We start from the raw sequence: 19,174 nt of genomic DNA, 5'->3' as shown, positions 1-19,174 counted from the left end.
AAGAATGCAAACCTTTTACAAACAAGTTTGCACTGCATGTTACTGAACCAGCTACATTGGAGACTTTGCAGATATATTTTCCCGAGTCGTTTGGTTTGGCTGCATAAAGCTCCAAGTAACTTGCTAGTGCCTCTGTCATAATGTAGCAAGCTCCTCCTGTCACCATCTCAGTATCATCTTTAAACCATTTCACTGTCAGTGGTGTTGTGCCTTTAAATGTGCCCTTGAAACGTACAGTTGATGCTGGCAGCACATCTTGAGACTCTGGTTCTACAATGAAGCTGGGTGGTTCTAGATTGCATTGAAAGGAAACAATTGCCAAGAATAAGACACACAGCTTGCACTGTGGGGAAGAAAAGTATTATCTCAAGAAAAAAAAAAAAAAAAAAAAAAAAGAAAAAGACAAGAATTTTGAAACAAATTGCCAAACCTTTTATAAACAAAGTACTACTGCTGTCCTTGCTACCAGCAGAGTTTGTGGCTCTGCAAATGTAAACCCCAGCATCACTTGCATCTAGGTGTTTTATTTCCAAAGATGCAGAGCCTTCTGCAAAGTGTATTGTGTACTTGGCACTTGAAGTGATTTCAGTGTCCTGCTTAAACCAAGAGACGGTCATTGGAAGAGAGCCAGAAATTTTGCAGTCTAGATGGCATGAGGTGTTAATGATGCTGTCAATATTCTTCAGTGGTTTGGTAAAGAAGGGAGGGAGAGTGCGATCTGTTGGGTATGAAAAAAATAAAATAAAATAAGCCAACACATGAACAAAAGAGAATACAGTTCTGCTTCTGGCTTTGCTGGGCTCAGAGCAGAATAACAGGCCTCTTTGCCAAGGGTCAGTACCGACCTAGCACAGTAAAGCTGGTAGTAAAAGAGCTGGTCCCCACATCATTGGATATCTCAAAGGTGTACTCTCCACTGTCCTGCATTTCAGTGGCATAAAACTTGAGCTGGGCAATGTTATTTTTAAAGCTGATCCTGTATTTTTTGCTGGCAGGTAGTGGCTTTCCATCTTTGAACCATTTGGTTTTCAACTCTGGAGTGCCTGTGACAGTGTACTCCAAAATGGCTGGATCCCCTGCTGTCACCTGAATCACTTCGGATTTTTCAATGATTTTGGCAGGTTCTACAACAGAATTAAACAATCAGTGTTAAGAACAAAAGTAAATTGCTCTTCTTAGGTGGGAGACAATGCAGAAGTTGCAGCACTCCTCCACTGACCTTTAACTGCTAGTTCACCAAAGCAGGACTGACTTCCTGCATCATTCTCAGCTACACAGGTGTATTTGCCACCAGAGCTCAGCTGGACACTAGTAATTTGCAGTGTTGCTAGCCCATGTTCAAATGTCACTCTCACTTTGTTATCATCTTGAATAATGTCTTTGCCTTTCATCCACGTCACAGAAATAGGTTCTGACCCTTTCACCACAGCCTGTAATGTAATATTGTCTCCAGCCAGAGCTGTCACATTTTCGATTTTTTTAATGAAAGATGGTGGTTCTAGTTCAAAGAAAAGAGACATAAAGAAATACGCATCTGCTATGACACCTTTTCATGCTAATGCTCAAAGATAGTTTTATGAGACAACGTACACAGTACATGGCACAATTCAGCTAAAGAGCAGGAAAAGGGAAGAGCTTCATTATCCAGCTAAAAGAGTAACGCTTTTAAGCATAAGAGTAATAGTCCTTTAAGCCCAATGTTCTTCAAATTCATGGGTTTGATGACAGGTAAGAGTTAAGATATACACAAATTTTTTAAGAGAAGAAGATACCCTCTATCCCCAACCACCCTAGCTACACAGAAATTCAGAGAAAATACATTACAAGAAATAAGAGGTTCCCTGCAGTAAGTGGAGTGTTCTCTCTCCCACTGACCTTTCAAGACGTATGTTGCACTGCAAATGCACTTTCCAACTTCGTTAGCTATCACACACTCATATTCACCAACATCCGCGCTATTAAATGATGACACCTCCAGGGAAATAACAGCTTTCTGAGAGGTCAGCCTGTATTTTTTACTACTGCGAATCTGTTTCTTGTCTTTGTACCAACTAATCTCAAACGGTCCAGTGCCAGCAACCTCACACTGAAGAACGGTGTTTGTTCCCTTCACTACCTCTGCTGGTTCGAGTGTTCGGATGAAAGATGGAGGCTCTATAAAAGCAGCAAGAAAGAATTAATTGCCCAGGAAAAAAAAAAAAAAAAAAGGTTTTTCCTCAAGAGTGTGAGTGGCAGTAGCAGGAAGAACAGACCTTTGACAACTACTTCTGTGGTGCAGCTGTCACTTCCAACCTCATTTACAGCTTCACATGAGTAGCTTCCACTGTCATCAACTTTCATCTCCAAAATATCTAACACAGCCACAGAATTGATAAAAGACATCTTGTGTGTCTTGGTTTCACGGATTTCCTTATTGTCCTTGAACCAAGTAACTTGGATTTCAGGTGACCCTTTGACTTTGCATTGAAGGCGTGCAGAGTCACCTGGGGTCAGTAAGTAAGACGGATCGACCTTCTTCACAAAAGATGGTGGTTCTAAAAATTGGAAGAAAACAGAAGAAAAGGAGGGAAGGGAAGGGAAGGGAAGGGAAGGGAAGGGAAGGGAAGGGAAGGGAAGGGAAGGGAAGGGAAGGGAAGGGAAGGGAAAAGGGTAAAAAGGAGAGGGAAAGAAAAGCAGTCTGAAATACAAAGTTTTAAGACATTGGTTCCTAGTGCAAAAACAAAACATAACTTTAGAAAAGATCAGCATAATATTCGCTGAACTGCAGTTCTTGTGGTCTCTCTTGCCCTCTCCCACCATCTCTCCCCTACATGCAGGAGTGACTCTTGGATGTGGCTAACAGAAGAAATATTGAAGCAATACACAGTGCTTCGGAAGACAGTTGGGTAAAAAGCAAGAGGTGAATGGAGCTGATGGAAGATCTCAGAAGACTTCACAGTGTGATTTCACCCCAGAGAAGACTTCACCTGCAAAAGAAAAAAGCAGAAACCGAAGAAGAGCAAAGGTAAACAGTACCTAGGACAATCTTACCTCTGACTGTGACACTGGCAGAAGAGGAGCTGCTTCCTGCCTCATTTGAGATAGTGCATACATAATGGCCTGAATCCTTGAGTTTAGCCAGAGGAATCTCAAGCGAGGCTATTTTGTCTTCAAAGTAAATCTTATAATCTTTGCCTGGAGGGATTTTGTTTCCATCTTTTGTCCAGCCTACTGTAACTTTCCTGTCTTCATCTACCTGGCATTCAAGACGTATTTTTTTATTGACTGCTGACTGCACTGACTGCAAAACTTTCATAAAGTGGGGCTTGTCTATAATGACCATTTCAGCCTGGCAAATGTCAGCCCCAAACTTGTTGGAAGCTTTGCAAGTATAAGCCCCTCTGTCACTGGTGGTGAGAAGGGAAATTTCTAACACATGTTTATTTTCCACTTTGGAGATCTTGTAGTGGTCCGAAGGTGAAATGGTCGTGCCATCTTTCTGCCAGGCGACGTCAATGACTGGAGTGCCCGAAACAGTACACAGGAACTTGGCGCTTTTGCCCACAAAAGTGGTGATAGATTCAGGTCTGGTAAGAAATGTTGGTGGAAGTGCTTCTGCAAAATAAAGGGGTTCATTGTTATCTGGAGGTGGAGAATAGAGCTTATGCTGTTTCTCCAAGTTTCCCAAGGACAGAGAGCAGGAGGGGGCAGACACTTTTAAGCAAAAGAGGCCAGAGCAGTGAAGGAGAAAAGAGATGTTAAAAGATTATGAATTTTGGCTTTTTGTTTTGTACTTCTTGAGTCTGTATATTGCTCTAGAGCTTGAAGGCATGTTGACTCTGGAACAATGTACAAACCAAAGGAAAATAAACCAAAAGACAGAATTTCCTTTCCCAAGAGTGACATGTTTGTGTAGGATTCCCTTAAGATAGACAGGTTTGCATATGCTGCACAGTTTGAGTATCCTTCTTTAGTCTCTAGCATCTGGCATTTAGCAAAGACTACATAAAGACTCTTCCCACAGAACGAAAAATAGGAATGAAAAAAATAAAAATGCACCCACAAAGGTCCAAAAGATATTTAAAAGAAACAAACAAACAAAAAAAAAAAAAAAAAAAAGGAAGAAAAAAAGAAGATAATTGCATAGTTATCAATAGACCAAAAAAAAAAGTTTTGAACTGTCTTTTGTTTGCTTGAGATGATCTATTTCCCCATCACACAGAGTTTCCTCTGGCACACAGATGTTTAGGTAAGCATAGCCACACAGCCTGCCGCACAAGTATAACTGAAGAATAAATGTAAGATGGTCGGGTAATTGCACAGTGATTACTACACCAAATAAATCAGATTTAAAACTGCACATTTGCTTGTTGTCTGGAAGTAAAATAAACTCTCTTCAAGAATGTTTTCACAAAGCAATCCCATTCTATAGACAACATAGTTCTTCCCTGTCTTTTCCCATTTTTATTTCCTCCTGAAACTTTTCATACTAGGTACAGAAAATGCCTAGAAGCAGCATTTTCAAAAATTATTCCTTCTCTGTGCTTGTGCTCATCAAAATTAGATATGCGTTATGTATAACAATGACAATAGCATTACCAGAAATATTTGTAGGTAAGCCACAGAAAGCATTACAATATACCAAGACATTTTTTGAAGTGCTTTTGACTCTGTACTTACCAGTTACTGTTAAAAGGGCTGTAGAGCTTACACTGCCATGCTGGTTGGAAGCTTTGCAGCTATATTCTCCATAGTCAACAACCTGAGGCCTCGGAATCTCCAGTGTAGATAGGTAGTTGGAGGTGTGAATAGAATATTTGTCCCCATCATATATCTCTCGGCCAGCTTTGTACCACTGGAATCTGACATTGGGAGCAGTCTCTACCTCACAGGTAAACTTGGCCACGTGGTTTACAGCCACCTCCAGAGGTTCAAGCCGCCTTCTCAGGATTGGTGCAACTGAAATCAGAAGCAGAGAGTAATTCAAAGCCATGCATACTGGCATTCTAGAAAGTAACAGTGAAGTGACTAATTGAAACAAAACATTATTTATTTGCAATCCATATTAAGTGATTGTAAAGGCAAAAAACAACTGTGGACAGACAGCGTCATGGTGCATAATGACATCAGAAAACACAGTGATGAAACTGGAAAACTAATGTTTAATAGCAATGTGGTAATATTACAATATAAACATATACACATTATCTTAGAGCTGCAAGAAATGGTGGTGTGGATAAGAAATTGTGCTGAAACAGTGCAATGACTCTGAAGACTGGATGCAGAAGTGAGAAAAGTGGCAAGTATAGGTGAACTTCATCATGGGATGAAGCAGTCAGGACTGCAGTATAACTTGTCCTGACCTTGCTTGTGTGATGCAAGAGTAACAGACTGCAATGTGATAAAAGGAGATCATAAATCCAGAGAGAAAGGGGACCCTCTGATTAGTGTTGTGATTATATTAGTATTGTATCTGTATTCAGACAGACAGTGGGGCAGTTTAATTAGCACAACAGTGTATTAGAAAGGCAGAATTTTATCCCCATTGTCCAACCTCTTTTAACAACTGTGACTTTTGCTGTTGTTGCTCTTTTTCCACCTTGATTCAGTGCCTCACATGTGTATTCTCCTTGGTGGATGTCCCCACACACTTGGCTGATTACTAGCGTGTATGTATCTTGATCCTGCAAACACTTGAATTTGTTGCCTGAAGACACCAGTTTACCCTCAAAGTACCAATTCACCTCTCTGACATTTGTTATGACAGACACTAGATTGACACTCTCCCCTTCCTCCACAGTAGTATCGACCAGTTTGCTGTGTATAATAGGGTAATTCTCTTTGCCCAACTCATCCTCTAGACTCCCACCTTTGTTTTCCAGACCCTCTCTGCCCTCTTCCTCAAATATTTCTTCCCTTTTCTCCTTCCTTTTCAGTATTTCTGTGGGTTTCTCAACAGGAACACCTGCAGAGGCTACATCAGCAGTGGCTGCAGCTGCCCCTACATCCTTGATTTGATTGTGTTCAGTCACAGTATTGATTACTTTTGCATGCAAAGGCTGCTCCAGGGGTATTTCTGCCTCCATAGTTCTCTCGGCCTGCTGGGGCTCCAGCTCAGAGGTTTCATCACAGGATTTTCCTGAGTTAAGTGAATGGAGATGGACCAGCAATGCTTTGGATTTTTCATCTGTTAAGAGATGTTTTTCTTCATAAATAAGAGAATAGAAAGCCTCCTTCAAGACTTTTTTCTGGTCAGCTGTCTCAATGCTGACTTCTGCCAGGGAGATTGGGACTTCTATGGGAGTGAGTCCTCCTGTGGTCACAATATAGGTGCACAAAGTGTGTTTATGTTCCTTGGTGATATTAATTGTCTCTACTTCAATGCTTTCTTTATCAGCCAACCATTCTGTAAACAAGACATTTTGCTCACTTACAACTGCAGCTTTTAGTGCATCCCTAATTTGGGACTTTATGTCGAGGTTGCAGCTCTTGGGAACCTGATCAGTGAGCTGGCTCTCTTTGGTAAGGACTTGGCTTGCCTGGAGCTGGTGAGTGTACATTGTTTCACGTGGTTGTCTCTCTACCCTTGGACACTGCCTAAGTGGGCTGGCAAGATCGACAACATGTTCTTCCTCCAATGACTGTTTTTCTTCTAGCAGTAAGGGAAATCTTATAGCCTGTCCCTCACAAATTCTTGAAGCAAAATCTTCCTCTGCTGTTTCCAGGGCAGAAACGTTCTCCAAGGGAACAGCTTGACTCCCAGTGCAGGCCAATTCAGAGGGAAATCCGGGTTCAGCCTTTAGCTCACCTTTCATTGCCTGGAAGCCCTCTAGGACTTTTAAGTGGTCACCATCTATGGTGCAACTCTCGGTGGTGCTTGACGCCTGCAGAAGGGCTTGGGAAACTTCTGTCTCCAGGACAGCCATCTGCTCCTCCTCCTCAGGGATGACTCGCTCTTTGGGCAAGAGCATCTGTGCAGCCACAGTCCCAAGGCAGCCTGGCAGTTGTGTTTCAATTGCTGCTCCAGGCACTGCACCTTGGGGGCCAGTAGGAAGGTTTTGCAGTGACTCTGCCAGGAGTCTGCTGTTCTCTTGTGTTGTGGCTGCTTGGGCCAGCATCTCTTCAACACTCTGCACAGCAAGGCAGGTTGTTGGCAGGCTAGGCAAGATGTTCTCCTTGGGCAGCATGTGCTCTACCTGGCTTACTTGGAGCTGGAAGAAAGCCCTGGGCTCCCTCATGGCCTCAAGACTGAGTGCTTCTTTCACAGTGGGAAACTCGCTGGCCTCCTCATAGGAGAGGGGGCTTTGGTCCTCTGCCACTGCAGAGTGCTGCAAGGCTGGGCTCTGCCTACACACAGCATGTTCCTCGGGCAGCACAAGGAGCTCGACAGAGCATGCAGCCTCACCCAAGGTGCTCACTGCCCTGCATGTATACAGACCAGTGTCTTCCTCCATGCACTCCCACACCGTCAGGGAGCCCGAGCCATCAGGGTAGTGAGCCACAGAATGACGTGCATCAGAGAAAAGTTGCTTGGTCCCCTTGAACCATTCCACATTAGGGCATGGCTCCCCAGCCACGATGTACTCAAAGACAGCGGTGAAACCTGGAGCACACTGCACACTGTCTGGTGCCCTGGCAAAACAAGGAGCCCCAGGTACCCGTTGCCGCACATGGAGGTGGGCACTGCATTCAGCCTCACCATGTACATTGCTGGCCATACATGTGTACTTGCCTTCATCCTGCATGCTCACATATGGGAGGATGAGACTGTGGTCATTTCCAGCAAACACTAACTTACAGTCTGTGGATGGGGTTAGCTTGACACCATTGAAAAACCACAAGATTTTGGGTGTGGGACTTCCAGTAACAGTAACAGAAAGCCTAGCTACATCTCCCTGCCAGACTTCAACATCTGAGACCTGTTTGAGGAAAACAGGTGCACTGCCCCCCTCCTCCATTTTCATCTTCGTTTGGCTGGAATAAACTGTTTTTTCAGGCTCAAATTCAAGTGTTTTTTCTCTATCAGGCAACTGAAAGCTGCTGCTGTAGCCTTCACTTCTTCCCTCCTCAGAAGACACAGTAAGAGAACTAGAGAAGTCTGTATGGGAAAAAAATTAGTTTAGTTTTACTAGAATGATGAAGTGACCACTTGAAGGTAGCAATAAACAGTGAAGAGTAATATGCAACTCTGTTAGTGCAACTATTTTTGTGTATGTGGAGGTTTTCTTAATACTGTGCAGTAGGTAGCAATGAACATGAGGTCCTCCTTCTGTTAAATACACACTTACCATAAATAACCACACACAGTGTGCTGTTAGGTTACTTATGAACTTACCATCTTGATCAACATGGGCTTCTCTTTAAAACTAACATCACAGTATGGGTTAGTCATAACCTCTTGTAGTATTCAATGTATGCTGCAAGTAACAGTTACACAACATTGGTGCATTTCAAAAATATAATTAAAGTGGTATGCGCCATAGATACTTATATGTGCAGTCATACAAACAAGTACAGGAGAACAGTGCTAAGGCTGTTTTAATTTAAAACACCAAGAAAAAAACAGATTGTTAGATTTAGTTCTGGAAAAATATGACAAACTTTACAGCACACCAGACTTTCTTCTGGTGCAGTTACTTCACTACTTTCAACTCTATTTTTTGTCTAACACAAGATATTTCCACTCCCTTACCAGCTTTATCCTGCCCCTCTCCCCCCCCCCCTTTTTTTTTTTAACAGTAGACCCTTGCAGTTACAACATCATTATTACTAAAACCATGAGTTTACATTCTTGATTTAATGTCATTGATTTTCCTTTCTGCTTTTAACCCCCTCCCTAGCACTATCCTGCATATTAAAACCAATATTATACCCAAGAAAAATACATTAGAGCACTTCAAAGTTTTTCTTCTTGCCTTTGTGAACTTGGACAGTTATATGATGAACCACTTTGTTCTAATGGTGATTTTGAAATGTGAGGAAACAGACATCATGGAAAGAACATGTTGTCTGTCCTATGCAGATCCTAGACACTAGAAACATCAGTGAATTCTGAGATTTCCCAGAACAAAACAAGCTATCCAGAAAAAGCACAACACAAATAAAACTTTTGGAAATCAAATCCTGTTGTCCTCACAGCTATGGAAAAGAACAGAATATGCCATACGTAATTATTTCTCATTGTAGAAAGATTAATAATTGCTAAAAACAAACATCATAGTGTACTTGACATAGCACAGTGCATACAGTGATCACCTGCCCAGAAGAGACACTTAGGGAAAAAAAAAAATAAATTACATCTGTCCCTTAGTATTAACTAACAGCCTCATTAAACCAGTAGAGCAATTTCCTCAGAGATATAATGTGCTAGTGAACTTGAAGATGATCAATTGAAATAGGGCCCATAAGAAGGTATAAAAATTGCAGAAGGGAACTTATGATAACAGACATGGGAAGACATTATATACAGGAGTGGAGTACAAATTAATGCACTTATTTGTGTTCATGTTTGTCATATTTATGACAAAAAATACAGATTATTTTATATTGTAGCTATGTCTGTGAAATGAATAAAGTACAAGAAGTGATGGACTTAAATATTTTACATATTTATTTCACAAATTAGCCATACATGTTAACATTTACACATTGGTGACAAACATAATAACATAATTCACCTTTTTTTTTTTTTTTTTTTAAGATACATGACTTGTAAAATTGAAGACATTAAACCTGAGAATAAAATTGTGATATTTTTAATTCCTTTGAAAGCAAAACATTTTGAAGGGAGATGATCAAACATGGCTTAACGCTATACCCGTTGCCCCAGAGGAAGTTTATTTAAACTAGAATTATTCCAAATTTATACTGTTGTATCTTAGGTCAGGCTTTCTATCTTTACAAGCACAACATAGTGCTCCTGGCTAATGTACGAAACTTAAAATCAGACTTTTAAGCTTACAGAAAAACACAAACACTGCTGCACAGATATAGATAAATATGCCTGGCCATATATTTCAGATGTGATTATGAACTTGGACCTGTTTGGATACAAGGCTTTGAAGTAGACATATTTCTACTAAAAAAAAATCAGTTAATTTATGTGCAAATTAAACACACATCATAACTGCTTAGGGCCTAACCAAAGGCTTTCTGGCCTCATTGACTTTGTACCTAAAAGACTCATGTCACAGCTAATGCATAGCATAGAACAATTCTTGTCAACTTCCCTAGGGACCTCTGCTGCCTAATGAATCAGTTAGTGTTACACATCTGCACAAGGAATGGATAAGGACAGATGAAGAAGCAATTAACTCCCATCACAATGTTGGGTCAGACACTCCCACTTCTCTTTCCTACCACTGTTACCTAAAAAAAATTAAAATTTTCTCCACCTATTAACAACATACTTAAATATTCTTTATGGGGTCATGACTGGGAAGAAACCCAAGTGACATAATGGCATTAACCTAACCACTCCAGTCATTTTGCCCACATACTGGATCACTAGAAGTTGCCTCTCCTACAAGTTGAGTTTATACTGGGCAGCAGAATTGGGGAAAGTGTATCTTTTGAACAAAAATGACTATTCAAAGTAAGTGATGAGATTATCTTAAAAGATCGAGTTTTTGAGGCATACTGACCTCATTGTGAGGATATGTCAAACTCAGAAACAAGAACATGCATGAACATAGCTGGCTGTACTGTAGTAATAGTTCCCTCACACTTAAAATCACCATTCTCCTTAAAGAAGTTTGCAAGGCAACAGATAGCAATTTGTAAATAATGTGGTGAACATCATAAACAAATAATTAAAGTAAAAGTAATTTTTGCTAAGGGTTGTTTAGGGTTTCACTTTGGAACATTTGCAACTGGAAAGCTGACACATGCATTACAGTTATTTAACTTCTGATAAATATTAATAACTGATACTTTTAACCTGCTTAATCAAATTATCATTGTTTATGTAAGACAGATTAATTTAGTTTTGATTTAATTATGTCAGCTACAGCTGATTCCTCCTCCTAAATATTATTTTTAAATACAAAATTATATACTCACACTGAGAACATTAATGTAAAAATATTTTATGCTGAGAAAATGCCACAGGTAACAATTGAATGTATTCTATTTACTTCTGGTCATATTGAAACAGCACACGTAACTTTTACCATTAAAAAAAAAAAAAAAAAAAAAAAAAAAGGAAATGGAAAAGAAAGAATTTGTAGAGATTTAGTTCTAATGTGAAACAAGAATACTGCATATTTTTTTATTATTTATTTATTTTTTACTACTATGTATTTCCTATGAATGACACTGGCATATGGGGCCAAAAAAATTATATTAATGAATTTACAGTTACACGATGGATTTATTAAGCTCCCTCTCCTTTCTCTTTAACTTTTAAAGATACAGTACAAAATAGATTTTTATGTTTATTACTTGGTAATAGAGTAAAAATCCTGTCCAGTCTCTACTAAAGCAAAACTTTTATTCTCTTCCCATTGTATCACTTTTCTTTGCAACAGAATCATTTCTTTGACTGAATTAAAAAAATAAATAAAAAATCATAGGATTCCATGAGTCAACAGAGTGAGACAAATGGATATAAGAGTTTTGCAATGACAGAAACTGTAGACACAGGATTTGAACAGAGAGACTCACATTTTCTGGCACAACATTGTGAGACGGGGAAATACCAGTTTAAGGAGTTATTTCATGGAATTATGTCCAAACTAAAAAGCAAGCCTAAGTCAGTATTCCATACTGTTAGATTACAAGAAAAAAGTAAATTCAGCATTTTTAGGTGATTTCTAGCCTACGTAAAATAATAATTGCATGGCTACAGACACATAGGGGTATGTACACTATACAAATGATTCCTATATATATGAATGTCAATTAAAATATCTTTACAAGAACGAGTAAGGAGCTTGGGAGGAATCTGAAATGCACCTCAGTACAGAAAGTGTGTGTAAAACTTATGCACACCATAAATCTCACTTAAATTCCCCAGTGAAAGTAAATTTAAGTGAGATAGAAACATGCCCATGTGGAGTGAATTTCACCCCTAAAGAGACGAAAATCAATGCCCCTAAAATGATTGTTGCATTTTTACCTGTAGCAAACAACAGTGTACAACATTTAGTGTTTCAGAATAGACTCTAAGTTACGGACATTTAGTATAGCGTTAACACTGCACAAGTCTCAGCAGTTCCTGCCCTGTTAATAGCTATACACTTGTACTTCCCACTGTCACTTTGCATCAAATTTTCAATAGTAAGGCTATGAGAACCCCCCTGCTCTTCCTGCACATAGTACCTGTCTCCTTCCAACAATATCTCATCCTTGTACCAATGAACATTTGGGTAAGGGGAACCAGTCACAAGACACTGGAAACAAACTGAGGCACCTACAAATGTACTGTAGTCAGAAATGAGCCTCAGAAATTTGGGAGGGGTTTCTGTGGCCTGGAACTCAAAACTGCAACTCTCTGAGTCCTCTGCTTTAAACTCAATCTGTTCTTCTTGGGATGTCTCTCCAAACGCATCAAAACTAGTATCGACACATTTCTGCCCCTCCACCTCTTGCTCCTGTTCAGTCACTGCAAGCAGCTGTATTGCTCTCTCAGAGTTCTCCATGTGTGGTTTAAATTCCAGCTCTACTTCTGACCAGTTGCCTGGGGACACAGTCTTACTCATAAGCAAGTCACACTTCTGGGGCCTCTCTGTTTCACTGCTCATGTCTGCCTCACTGCTTAACTTAGCACTTGCTCCCTGCTGAGCTCTGACTATGAGGGAGCCTTTACACATTGCTTCTCCCAGCCTATTGATCGCTTGGCAGTGATACGAGCCACCATCAGAAGAACCTACATTAAGGACCTTCAAACTGTGAAGTCCCTCTTTCTGACTTACAACATACTTCCCTGAGGCGGTTGTCACACAGGTGTCACCTTTAAACCACTGCACTACTGGGACAGGAGTACCTGTTACCACACACTCAAAGACTACCTCCGAACCTTCTGTAACTTCCACATCTGCAAAGGGCACGACAAAGCGGGGAGGCATTTCTGTCACTTGGAAATCAATTTTCACATCCTCACTCTCCTCTGAGGCCAAGCCTGAAACTTGCTCCAACAGGGCAAGTGGAAGAACATCCAGGGAAACCACCATGCTCTTCTTATCTGGGCTAAACTCAGGATTAGTTATGATTTTGACCTGCTTCTCAAACTCCTTCACCTCATTTTCATCCAGCTCCACCTCCAGAAGGATTTCCTGTGGTGAAGGTGACCGTGAGGACGTGTTTTGCTCCAGGTCAAAGTGTATAACATGCTGGTGGGTGACAGGGGGTGGCAGTGCTAGTGATCGCCCATCTTCAGACAAAACTTCCACCTGTGCAATGCTTTTAGCTTCCCCGACAATGTTCACCGCATGGCACAGATACTGTCCTTCATTGTCTTTCTGGATGTTCATGATCTCCAGCATGCACTTGTTCCCATCCTTCTCTATCCGCACTCTCTTATCCATCTCCAGAAGAGATTTATTATGATACCACTTCACCCCTGGCTCAGGCACACCCACCACCTCAGCCACAAAACTAAGCGTGCTGCCCTTGTACAGCCTCCTCCTGCTCAATGCCTTGAGGAATGCAGGTGGCATCTCATTGCCTGATGGCTCTAGGGCTTCACGGGGGGTCCTAAACACCTCAGCCCATGAGTGGTCTGGAGTCTGACAGCTTTCCTCACAGGGAGTAAACATTGCCAGGGCATCCATATACTCTCCAGTGGGTGTCCGGTAACGCTCTGGTGGTGTTCTGTCCCCTAATGCAGAGCTGGGTCCCTCGAAGGGTGTGAAGTAGCGCTCAGAGGGTGTGTTGCACTTCGAACCCTCAGAGGGTGTGGAGTAGCGCTCAGGTGGTGTGCTGTACTCTGATCCCTCAGATGGTGTGGAGTAGTGCTCAGGTGGCATGCTGTACTCTGATCCCTCAGATGGTGTAGAGTACTGCTCAGGTGGTGTGCCATACTCTGAGCCCTCAGATGGAGTGGAGTAGCGCTCAGGTGTGCTGAGTGGTGTGTGGTAGGATGCTGATGAAGCAGTTTCAAAGATCTCCACTGAGGAGGGAGGTGTGTAGAAGTGGTCTGAATCAGGTGACTCCTCTCCGTTCCCACTCTCTAGCTCTATGGACATTTCTGACTCAGGAGAGAAGGGCCGGGCCTGCTCCTGCTGGTTGTTGTAATAGTCATAAACCATGCTGAAGGTAACCTCCTCTACTTCCAGGGAAGTGATGGTTTCTCGCTGTTTCTTTTGAGCTGTGCCTTTGACATCTGGCACTTCCTGCATCCCCGCTGACCTTAAATACTTGGCCAGGGAGAAGTCAGGCTGCAACTCTATGGCTTGAACAGCACTGGGCTCTGGACCTGCAGAAACATCTTCCCATAGTCCTTCATTATCCAAGCTGTTCTCAGAGGTTTTCTCAGTTGGAGTTCTCTTCTTGCCCCCACACTCCTTACTTTGCTCCTTCTGTGCCACAGAATCATCCATTATTGAACCAAGTTGGAGTTGCCCAAAGGAGAAACCCTTAGTTGTGTTTGGTTCTAGATGGATGTCTCTGACTGTTTCCTCAGGGTAACTTGTGCTTTCTATTTCACAAGTGGAACTGCTCGCTACTTTCTCAAAGATCTTTTCTACCCCAGAGCCATCTTCCTCATCTGTTTTATGCCCAGGTTGGGGTTTCCTCTCAAGTGCAGCTTTTTTCAAGTCACTGATGAAGCTGTCAGTCTGAGTGTCTGTTGACCCCAGCCTCTCCCCAGTCTCTCTCACATGTGTTTTCTGTACTGTCCTTTGGAACTCTGTTGTGGGCTGCACCAGAAAATTATGATTTTGTCCCTCAAGTGAATCCTCCCCACAGACATTTGCCTCTGACTCATTAATTTCTTCAGCAGAAGTCCTCTCTTCAGCAGACAGTGCAATGCTGCCAAGGTTCCCACTGGGGATTCGCAAATGAGGCTGCCTAATTTCTGTTGGGTGCTCTTCTTCCTGGGCACTGACCTCCTCCTGCTGCATCCTATAGCTCTGACACAGCTCCTCACTTAGAGAAATCTCTTCCACAAGCACTTCGTGTTTGTGCACGGGAGAGATGGGCCCAGTTTCTCCCAGCTGCACACTCTCCAAACCTGCAGGGGGTTGTGCCTGTTTTGTGTCCACAGATTCTTTATCTGGGAAAGGCTCCACAAACTTCTTCAAATCAAATATGGTACTGGTATCATTGGTCTCAGATGACAGTAATTGCTCTTTGAAATGAGTTTCTGGGTGAACTTCAGCTTCCTCAGTAAAATCCTGACCAGTGTTTTCTATGCCAGGAGGAGTAAGAATTAGATCCAAAGAGTAGTTGCCTTTGTCAGGCTCTGTTTCCTGCAGCACTTGTCTATCATTGTATATTTCCCAGTGTGCAGCATCCCCAACACCAATCATTTCTTCTTTATGAAGACAGTCATCAACCTCAACGTTCTGTTCAATATCTACTGATCTCTCTTGCTGCTTAGCCGTTTCTTCCTGCTGCTCTTCTGCACAGAAGTTATAAAAGCCTAATGGCTCTTTTGTGGGTGTGCTTGAAATATTGTCCTGTAGGTGGGGCACACTTGGCTCATCTACAGGAGATCCATCAGAAGGCATTGCCTCCCAGGCAGGTGCATCGCTCTCCTCCAAGTAGCTGTCACTCTCCTCTTGCACCAGTGGTGATACAGGAATGAAAAACTGTGGATCCTCACACTCACTTGTCAGAGCAGTCTGCTCAGAGGCAGGCATTTGCCCTTTCACTTCTATAAATGGTGACTTCAAGAATTCCCAGGACAGACTGTCTGTATGTTGTGCCAGCTTGTCTCCTTCAACCTCCAGCTCCTCTGAAAAGTGACCTGAGTCCTTGGCCACAAGTTCATGCTCTTCCCTGGACATACTTGGGTGCAGGACAGTGGCATCAATTCCAAAGCCATGTTCCTCAGAGACTGCTTTTCCCCTATGCTGCCTCATCTTAGAAATATCATCTGTATCCCTCACACACTCTTCTGTATAACCCATTTCCTGCCTCGAACAAACCTCCATGATATCCAGCACCACTGTTTCCTCCATCTTACTTTCCCTGAAATTCTTTTCCACCTGTTCACAAGAAGATGGAGACCACTGCAAGGGCCAGAGCAGATGGGATTCTTCCTCCTTGGAGCACGTGATTTGTTCCTCTTCCTCCTTCCCAAGTTTGTTGAGGCCTTGGAGTTGCAGGGTATGGTTCGTGCCAGGCAGTTCCTCAGTACCTCCATTCTTGCTATACAACTTGTGTGCACTAGGCTGCACTGTCAGCTCAGAGACAGTCTGGGCTGTTCCAGCCACATTCTTGGCTACACAACAATACAGCCCAGCATCTGAGACAGAGACCCCTCGGATGTGTAAGCGATGAGTGCCGTTGTCACCCTCCTCAAACATAAGCCTCTCACTTGCAGAGAGATGCTGGCTGTTCTGGGACCAGGCCACAACAGGTGGAGGCTGCCCAGACACAGTACACTCCAGCACAACTGCCTCCCCTTCGTAGCAATGGACGTGTGCTGGGGCTTCTGCCACCATTTGGGGTGGCTCATTTCCCACATCAAATGAAAACTTGAACTTGTGCTTTATGGCAGGTGCAGCCTGATCTGGAGAGGGCTGTGTGGTCTCCCTCGTGTCTGTGTCTTGCTCTGGTGTTGGAGTGGGGGCAGTGATTTTGATTTCCACAGGCAGTGACAGTAGGTCTGAGTCTGGAATGGTATCTGGCAATCCCTGCTCCACTGCAAAAGCCAGGCTGACTTCCTCCTCTTCTTGTTCTTCCTCCTCCTCATTCTCTTTCTCCCCTTCTTTCTCCTTCTCCTCCTCTTCTTCTTTTTCCTCCTCCTCTTCTTCTTTTTCTTTTTCCTCCTCCTCTTTCTTCTCTTCCTCTTTCTCTTTCTCCCTCTCCTTAATGGCCTCATAGGCTGGCATCTGCTGCCTCACATGAAGTGCAGCTGAGGTGCTGACTGTGCCCAGTGGGTTGAAGATCACGCAGGTGACTGTGCCACCATGCTGTGGGAGCAGAGATGGGAAGGTCAGTGTAGAACGGCATCCTGTGGTGTGAACTGCAGTACCCCGGATGCGCCCCACAGGCTCAGCATTGTTGTACCAAGTGACTGTTGGCTGTGGGCGGCCATGGAAGAGGCAGGAGAAGGTAACACTGTGCCCCTCAACAGCCTCCTGGGGTTTGACCTCCTGGACGAAGAGAGGTGGGCAGGGCTCCAGGAGCCCACCTGCTGCCTGCCATTGCTTCCCTGCTGCCTTGGGCCTACCATACCCTTCCATCACCTGTACCTTGAAGGACTCAGAGCCATCCATCTTGCCGGGTGCCTCAGGTGGGCTGAGCTTCCCAGGAGGGCCCTCCTGGGGCACAGACATGAAGGATTCCTGCTTCTTTTTCAGTGCTGCCCTCTTTGCCTCCCGCAGCCGCTGCAGCTTCCAGCGGATTTCCTCATCCAACAGCTCATAAGCATTCACCACTGTGTCTCTCTGCTCCCCACCACATGCTGGCCTTAGACGATGAGATCCCACTAGTGGCAACCTCTGGAAACGGATGGTTCGTACCCTGCCCTGGGCTGGGGAGAGGTTCTGGAGCAGCTGCTCAGCCTCCTGCCCCTTGTCAAAGGGTGAACCAGTGCAACGAAGCACTACCCGCAGCCGGTCCTGCTGCCGCTGCTGTAGCAGGCACTCCCAGCTCTCCTGCATCAACTCCACTTTCCCCCTGCAACCCAAGCCCTGAAGCTCACCACTACGTGCCACTAGCAGTGAGGCAGTGGATTCAGCTGAGCCCTCACTGTTAATGGCAAATACCCTGTAGCTGCCAGCATCATGTTCTCGCACGTCCCGCACCTCCAGGCTGGCACTATGCATGTGCTCCTCACTCTCAGTGCGAATCACTTTGCGGCAGTCCTGGTGGACTGGCCGGTTGTTGTGAAACCATGCCATGTGGGGTGGCGGGCAGGCCACCAGCTTGCACTGGAAGACAGCAGGGTCCCCCTCCAAAACAGACCTACACTTGAGGCCCTGCATGAAGGTGGGTTTGCAGTTCTGGGGACAGTCCAACACTGCCGCTGCCTCAGTTCCCTCGAGGTTCAACTTGCTGTGCTGCCCTGCAAGAAAAGGAGATTGGATTATAGCATGCCCCACTCTGCCTGCTATCTGATTGAAAAAAATTAAATAGCAATATATTGAATTAAAAAATGGGCATGCAACATTTCATCACACACCCAGGAAAAAAAAAAAGTAATTCACTCACCATATTTGTTCGAATAAACGCAACGCCTTGCTCTGTTTAAAAGATTGACACGAAAATCGTTCGTTGTCTTTTCTTTCTTCAGACTGTGGAAATTTCTTCTTGAACAAGCAAAAATGAATTTCAAAATAACACGTTCTTCTGTGTGTATGTTTTTGCTGCCTGGAAAAGCTGTGTGTCTTTGGGTAGCAAAGAAGAAAATCTTACCTGACTTGCAGACAGTAGAATAAACGCCCTTTCTGACCCTTCTGTTTATAGATTAAATGTTCAAACAATTGAGAAAAAATATTTTGAAAGATATACAAAAAACATAAGTAATTAGCTAACATGAAATGAGAAGGCGTTTATTCGAACTAATACAGCCACTAACTTCACGGTGTTATGCACAGGGAAGAAAAAAAAAAAAAGGCAAGCAACATGAACCACATATGCTATCTGCAAGCCAGGGTAAGAGATGTATAATGATGAATTAATGTACGTAGATGAAGTGCAAGGAATCAATGGGAACGTATAGCTTTCACATATCCTAAACAACAAATGCTTTCTAGTAGAATTCATCCATCTGATAATGTCCATTGAACTGATTAAGATTAGGTTGATAACTTGCTTAAAAATAATATGATTAAAATTTATATAGCTTCCTTCTGAAGTAAACTATTCCATGCGTTCAAAAGGAAATTGAACAAATAAAAGCTCTGTGAATAGCTGCAAAGCATGAAGTAAAAGTTCAGAATATAGCTGCAAAATTATAAATTTGAAGTTTTAAACAATTTAAAACTTAAATAACTTTATAATGCAGGTAATATTTTGCATATCAAAACAAACATGCAACATGTTCCGATATGCTTTAAAATGTGTCTGTTTTTCCCCATCA

General features: G+C 42.9%; 2 protein-coding genes across 51 annotated transcripts in view; both read right to left on the bottom strand.

Moving 5' to 3' along the window:
* LOC311210842 (titin-like) overlaps nt 1-19,174 on the bottom strand; it is a 243,002-nt gene that overhangs the window by 184,049 nt on the left and 39,779 nt on the right. For 44 of the 50 annotated variants that reach the window (XM_084289064.1, XM_084289078.1, XM_084289067.1 and 41 more), the window contains 8 exons: nt 4,660-4,938; nt 3,031-3,594; nt 2,253-2,534; nt 1,876-2,154; nt 1,220-1,498; nt 846-1,124; nt 431-718; nt 13-291 (listed from right to left, as the gene is read on the bottom strand). In XM_084289064.1, the coding sequence (XP_084145190.1) occupies nt 13-291; nt 431-718; nt 846-1,124; nt 1,220-1,498; nt 1,876-2,154; nt 2,253-2,534; nt 3,031-3,594; nt 4,660-4,938 (2,529 nt within the window). The remainder of the gene's footprint in view (nt 1-12; nt 292-430; nt 719-845; nt 1,125-1,219; nt 1,499-1,875; nt 2,155-2,252; nt 2,535-3,030; nt 3,595-4,659; nt 4,939-19,174) is intronic. The other 6 variants (XM_084289100.1, XM_084289105.1, XM_084289107.1 and 3 more) reach the window with 2 other exon arrangements.
* Nucleotides 9,567-18,433, bottom strand: LOC311210846 (uncharacterized protein). Its single transcript, XM_084289119.1, has 2 exons — nt 18,304-18,433; nt 9,567-18,157 (listed from the first exon to the last, which is right to left on the bottom strand). Exon 2 carries the CDS (start codon nt 18,075-18,077, stop codon nt 12,159-12,161), a length of 5,919 nt encoding a protein of 1,972 aa, XP_084145245.1. The 5' UTR covers nt 18,078-18,157; nt 18,304-18,433; the 3' UTR covers nt 9,567-12,158.

This window comes from Netta rufina, assembly GCF_964035555.1.
Source record: "Netta rufina genome assembly, chromosome: 6".
NCBI classification, from domain to species: Eukaryota; Metazoa; Chordata; class Aves; order Anseriformes; family Anatidae; genus Netta; species Netta rufina.
Note: the sequence above shows the minus strand (reverse complement) of the source record. Positions and strands in the feature narration are given on the sequence as shown.